The sequence below is a fragment of the Cibotium barometz genome, chromosome 37, assembly GCF_041138505.1.
Source record: "Cibotium barometz isolate CiBa-2024 chromosome 37, ASM4113850v1, whole genome shotgun sequence".
Taxonomy (NCBI): Eukaryota; Viridiplantae; Streptophyta; class Polypodiopsida; order Cyatheales; family Cibotiaceae; genus Cibotium; species Cibotium barometz.
In genome coordinates, this window is record NC_141082.1 from 29,775,693 (window position 1) to 29,782,728 (window position 7,036).

Sequence of the window (7,036 nt, forward strand, 5' to 3'; positions counted from 1 at the left end):
ACCTGCAATAATATTTTGGGCCTGCATTAGACTTTAGTCATTGCTGTACATTCACATGATCAATGCGCTTGTGCGAAATGTCAATATCTGCAATGACACCTATTCCATGCGCAAACATGGCTGCCTTTATCTAAGGCATGTTCACATCCAAAGTAAACATCTTGCCATTTCTGTTACCCTTTGCAAACCAAGCGACACTTATTTTTGAAGTCTTCCACAAAACATCCTTGAGAATTAAAACTCAATTGCAAACCTTGCTAAACCATCTGTCCAACAGAAACCACGTTCTTTGTAATATTTGAAACATGAAGTACATCAGCCAAGTACTTCATTTTGCCATCCTGCAGCATAGACAATGGCACTTTACCAACATCTGCAATGGGATGCGCAGTATCATCACATGTTTCTACATAACCTGGTTTTTCCATTTTTTGCATATCTCTAAACCACTCAGCATGACTGGTCATGTGGTTAGAGGCACCAGAATCCACATACCATATATCTTGAGATCCTAACACATCCCCTGTTATGGAACTAAGCATGTTTTGCATCACAAACAGCTTCTCACATCACAACTAGCTTCCCACATCACCTCCATGTTTGTTAGATGATGCATAGTTGCCTTACTGCAACTTCCCACTTTTAATGTCATTCTGCTTTTTGTAGCAGTCCTTTGCCATGTGTGCTGGTTTGCCACAGTATAGCACTCTATGCTATTTGCATTTTGATTTCTTTTCCAACCACCTTGGCCTCTTTGGCTCCCCCTGCCTCTAGACTGGCCTCTTCCACCTGTGTATGATTGCTGTTGTGAATCATTGGACTGTTGTTGTCTGGAATTCTGATTTCCTTGTCGGCCACCACCTTGGTCTCGACCATGGCCTCTATCACTGAGCAACATGTGAATCATACCTTTTGGGATATTCGTAGAACCCCTTTGAATTCAAAGTTCAAATGCCTTGGCTGGACAATAGATAAGACAAAGTGTAACTGTTACATCCAAAACTCATCAAGTGGAGTAGTTGCACCATTTTTTTTTCTGAGAGAAAACATTTTGGACTTGGCAATGCGCCAAGGCACAACTACTGTGGTTCTGTAATGATAATGTCATCCACACATGGCACCCAAACAACAACATCATTTATAAGCCTCAAACGACCCACCAAGTGGGATAAAAATCACTAAAGCTGAAGCTGACATGCTAGAAGCAGCTGGGTTTTATCTAAAAAGAGCAAGGAACGTAGTAGGCCCACATGAGGAAGAAGTCTCAAAACATGGAGCAGGGAATGCAGTAGGCACACATGAGGAAGAAGTCCAAAAACATGGAGGTGCAAGTAATGTACGAAGGCGCAAATGGAGACATGGGATCTCACAAGAGGCAAGCAAGAGGATTTCTAGTGCTCTTTCAATGGAGGTTATTTGCATTGAAGAGGATACCATTGTCCCACAACAACATTCAGTCTTTCACGTGATGACTAGTACCTCAGAGACAACACATGGTGTGCATGTAACTACTGAGCCAAGATGCACTTGGCCTGACTTCCAACAGAGGAAGCAAGGGAACAAGTCATATCTTGCTTGTGAGCACATCTATTATGTGTTTTTGCGTGTTTTTGGTCTCCATCAGAATGAGAACATGTTCATGCATCAACCAATCCTTTCTAGTACATATCTATATTCTGCTTTGAGTCGTACTAGAACTCTTGCCTAAGGTATTGGTGTTAGATCTCTTGGAAATTATCATGGAGCTTTTGACTTTTGACTATGGCTATGTATCTATGGGCCTTTTTGACTTTCACTGTACATGGGCCTTTTGACTTTTGACTTTTGACTTTCACTATATGGGTCTTTTGTGTGTCGGTGTATGTAGAGGCAATAACACTTCCTAGAAAAATTTACATGCTAAACTGTAATACATGGGCCTTTCTACTTTTAGCATGTAAATTGTCTATCAATCTGTTTTTATTCATAACCATTGAGAACATTCAAATAAATTGCATGTATAAGCATGTAAATTGTGTAAGTCATGGGAAAATCATGTCAGATTGTGAAAAAAGCTTGCAAAATCCTCTCGGATACCAAAAAAGCTCGCAAGAAAATGCTCGTCGTCGCAAAAAGAAAAATCCCCTCAATAGGTCAATCCTTTGCATTTCCATATGTACACATCTGCGATTCCCTTTGCTTTAGCAAGCCTGAGGCTTTTAGGTAGGTTTGCACATGCTAATGGTGGTGAGTCTGAAAAAGCCGAAGGTGCATTAGGCACATGACCGCTTGTTCTAACACATCAGTTAATGGTATTGATACCATAAGCGAGATTGTATGACTATTTATTTTAGTGCTCCTCATACCCTATGACTATTCATTTTAGTGCTCCTCATACCCCACGTCTATGGTCAATCAAGTATATATGGAAGGCTTTTTGAGCAAATTGGGCCCAATATCCTATGGAAGCAATGGGTCGTAGAAAGATGGATGCCTTTAAATGCTTTATATAACCAATAGCATAGACACTAGTTTATAGGGTGAGATGGGGGATTCATTAAGCTCCCCATACCTAAGTGAGGTAGGCTTTATTAATGGGATCAAAAGCATGATGTAATGGATGATCCTTCTTTTTTCGCTTGAGTGGCCTTTTCTAATTATTTTTTTAAGAGAATCTAAAATGCTTTCATGGATAAGACCTAGTGAAAAGTTGAATATTAGCGTTTTTTTTTTGCTGTTGGAACTTCCAATCTTCTCCCTAATCTCTGTCAGCATTTGGTCAATACCTTGAATTACTTCGTTAATCAGTAGGCAATCCTATTAATGTTTGGATAATTATAACCATAACAGAAAAGGGTTTGGGTCACTAATTATAGATAGCCTTGGAACCAGTCTACAAGATTTGGCATCGAGTAGTAAGTATACATGGGAATTGAAGGACTTTGAGAAGATCTTAATTGCTAGCTCGATTGGAACAGACTACTGTTGCTGCTGCAACCACTGGCTTCCATCAATGAAGCTTGTGGTAAGATAAGGCTGTGCTTCCTGGTCCTTTAACTCATGGGACCAACCGACGCGCTGAGATTCATCAGCTCCTGCTCCATAGCACTTGTATTGCCCATAATATACAGTCCTGCAGTACTCGATCTCACCCTCATCAGTCGAATGATCAATGCATTAAACAAAAACAAAGAAGTCCATAATTCAAAGAGGCAATGGAGCTCAGAATAACAATGGCATACTGATCATTGGGAATGGCGAACATAATGTAGGCATACTCATAAACATTTACCCTAATTATCCATAATTACTATCAAGGCACAATCATGTAGCATTTACCATCAGTATACATAATTGAGCAGATAAATCAATTAGGCATAATTGATTTATGTGCTCAATTAGGCATAATTGAGCACATAAGTTAATTAGGCATAACTGATTTAGGTGTTCAATTAGGCATAATTGAGCACATAAGTCAATTAGGCATAACTGATTAGGCATAATTGAGCACATAAGCCAATTTAGGTGTTCAATTAGGCATAATTGAGCACATAAGTCAATTAGGCATAACTGATTTATGTGCTCAATTAGGCATAATTGAGCACATAAGTAAATTAGGCATAATTTCACCAGCATAAAGTTTCAATATTATGCGTAATTCAGTACATAATCAAATAGACATAAGAGTGCTTACTGATCTTTGCTTGTGTCATGATCCCAGTCGTCCCACCCTCGTGGGTCTACGATGCCATTGAATTCAGAAAATGCAAAGATTATGCGAGAATATGGCCCCATCGCTCGGCCTAAATAGATGGGCCCATTTCCGGTGACTTTGCAGTTCACAAATGCAAAACCAGTGTTGTCAGAGATGCTCTGCCTGTCTTGCGCTGCCACTGATCCATAGCTTTGGGCAATGGAGTTGAGCTCGCAATGCTGAAAAGCATGGTGGGGGGGGGGGAAAAAAATACACACATGATACAATTAATCTGTGCTGCACGTTGAGGGTTTACCAGTTGCTAAGTACTCAGCTCAATCATATTAAGCAAGTATAATTTTTTAGATGGTGGTGATGGATTTGTTGGGTTTTACTAATTGGCCATGAATTAATCGGTTTTATTTATAAAAGTTGCAGAGAGAAACTAAATGTTGATAATGGATTTATCTTGATTAAGTAATTGGTTGTGCTTGATTAATGTAAGAGTCAAGTAATTCCACACGAGGATAATGAGATACATAGCTTATATATATATAATCATGGTGAAATGGGGCTCACCGGCTATGCCCGATGTGTGCAATGAGTGTATGAAGTAAGTTAGTGGGATTAGTGAATGCAAACATACACACGTGACAATTGATGTCGCTAAGTTGATGTGATTAAGTGGGAAAAATTACGTATGTGGGTTTGATTAGGGGATAAATCTTATAAGTGTGTTTTGATTAGTGCATGAAATTATGTAGGGGGGTTTGATTAGTGCATGGAGTCACTTAATTGGGTTTGATTAGTGCATGGAATCACGTAGATGGGTTTGATTAGTGCAGAGCGAAGCTACTATGTAAGGGGGTTTGATTAGTGCATGGAATGACTAATTAATTGGGTTCGATTACTGCAGAATGAAGCTAATTGGGTTTGATTAGTGCATGGAATCACTTAGATGGGTTTGATTAGTGCAGAGCGAAGCTACGTAAATTACCTACACGGTTGGATTAATGCATGTCATTGAGATTACTGGATAGTGCATGGGATTAGTACTAATTACTGACATTGAAGAATGAGCGAGCGTCTCCGAAGACGAAGTCGATGGAGCCTTGGATGAAGCAGTCCTCATAGTAATGGCGGCCCTGGTCGTCGCAGAGGGTGTCCTGGGCGCCCACGAATCCACACCGGTAGAAGGCTGCCATGTCCCCCGAGATCCTGAAGGCGGCCGCTTGCCGCCCATTGATCCCGGGCGGCGGAGCCGGTAGCGTGTTCTGCAGACAACCACAAATTCAAATTAAGCAGCCCACTAATTACCTTTTCAAACCTCTGATCATGAGAAACTTTGCTCGATAAGCACACATTAATTCAAGTTTAATTACAACTGCCTGAATTGTTTTGGAGGTCTGTGGCATTCACTTGTTTAACAAATTTGTACAGGTGATGGATCAACACTTCTCAAGAGGCTTAGGTGATTAATCAAGGCAGCTTAGGTGATCAAGCGTAGATGATTGATCAACAGTTTGGGAGAGGATAAGGTGATAATTAATCAACACACCTTATGTGATCACTAATTAATACACTTGTGACTAGAGGCTTAGGTGATTGATAAACACGGCTTCTAAGGTGATCAATTAATACTTTCGTGAGAGGCTTAGATGCTTAATTAACAAACTTTGAGAGCAGGCTTACGAGAGAATGCGATCTAATGATCCTAATTCTCTCACCACATGTAAATTCGTGATACATTCAATTAACAAATCATGTGAGCGGCTAAGGTGGGTGATTATAATTAATGCATGTTGAGGATTAACTCGTTGGGGCAACAAATTAAGGTTTGATTAGTAGCAAACTGTACCTTGAAGGTGATGTCTGTGGCGATGAAGTTGGAAGCTAGGACAGTGACGGAGGCGGTGTTGTAGGCGGTGAGCTGAGCCCCATCAGCACCCACATCGCTAGCCTTGAGGTGCCACTGCACATAGGTGAGACTCATACCAGCACCTTGTAATGTTATAAAAGGCTTTGTTGAAGGAATCACAACTCTTTCTCTGCACATTGAATGTTAAAACATAATCACACTCTCAAAAATCTATTAAGCATAATTATCTATCCAAATCACATTATTTTGACTAATCCTCCTATGTGTGTCGATTAATTAATTGCCTTTGGGCCTTTGCCTGCAAGACTCAAGTAATCAAATACTGTTTTGGGAAAAACAGTATTATAATTTTGTTATAAATTATTAGATATTGACTATATTTATCTATAATTATAATGATCCCAAAGAATTGACACAAAAAATGGAACATAAACTAGCGTAACGGCTAGCCAGATAGAGACATTCTAAGTCCTTTCATAGTCAGACTGATTCAGATGTTTTTCAGTTGGGAGCAGGAAAGCATTTTTTGCCCACAACCGTTAGGCATTTCCCCCTCAATGATTTGGAAAAGTGAAATGAGCGGAAAAAAAACATTTTACTAGAAAAGATCAAAGTATTTTCTTCTCAATTATTAGGTGTCTGCCTGCAAGGTCACAGGCTCACTGTGACATACACACACAACACACACACACACACACACACACACACACACAACACACACACACACACAACAAACACAAAAGATTCCACACACACACAAAACGCAAAGTACACACACAGAGAGAGAGAGAGAGAGAGAGAGAGAGAGAGAGTGTATCAGGAGCCAGGAGTCTCTCTGTCTCTCTCTCTCACACACACACACAGTGAATGCAAGGCTCCCTGTGAAGCAAGATTTTACTAATTTACAAATCTAGCATGTAGATCCAACAAAAAAACAAAAAGCAACAAAGGAAGAAAGCAAAGGACAAGAGTAAAAGCAGATCACATGGCCTGTGTCAGACACACACACACATACACAGAGGAGAGAGAAAACTGCTTTTTCCAGGCCATATGTAAAAAAAATCTATGGCCATATGGTTAAAAACAACCCACCATAGCTTTTTCAAAAAAAAAAATACTTGAATCTTCCCCCCCCCCCCCCCCCCCCCCCCCCCCCCAAAAAAAAGAGTTTTGCTACAATTTGCAGATTTTTGAGACAACCCTTCATATAATTTGCAGATTTTTGAGACAACCCTTCAAAATTGAGAAAAATAAAGATTTGTAGGTTAAATTACAATTATTGCAGGTCCATTTATTCTACATACTTTGCAGGTTTTCTATGAATATAAAACCTCAATTCCCCCACCAAAAAAAAAACAAAAAACAAAAAAACGTTTTCTAATTGAGGTCCAAGCTTCTCTTTGAAACTGCAACTAAGATAAGGAGTTAAGCTTCTAAAAAAAAACTTTTTTGTAATTAGTCAATTAAGACTAGAAACTCCTCCT

At 39.7% G+C, this 7,036-nt stretch overlaps 1 protein-coding gene across 1 annotated transcript in view; it reads right to left on the reverse strand.

Annotated features, from left to right (window-relative positions):
- Positions 1–2,836: 2,836 nt before the first annotated feature.
- LOC147617148 (putative pectinesterase 68) overlaps positions 2,837–7,036 on the reverse strand; it is a 6,780-nt gene continuing 2,580 nt past the window's right edge. The window contains exons 2-5 of the mRNA XM_086776735.1: positions 5,532–5,721; positions 4,741–4,947; positions 3,674–3,912; positions 2,837–3,112 (exon numbers count right to left, since the gene is read on the reverse strand). Of these exons, the coding sequence (XP_086632861.1) occupies positions 2,959–3,112; positions 3,674–3,912; positions 4,741–4,947; positions 5,532–5,721 (790 nt within the window). The 3' untranslated portion in view covers positions 2,837–2,958. The remainder of the gene's footprint in view (positions 3,113–3,673; positions 3,913–4,740; positions 4,948–5,531; positions 5,722–7,036) is intronic.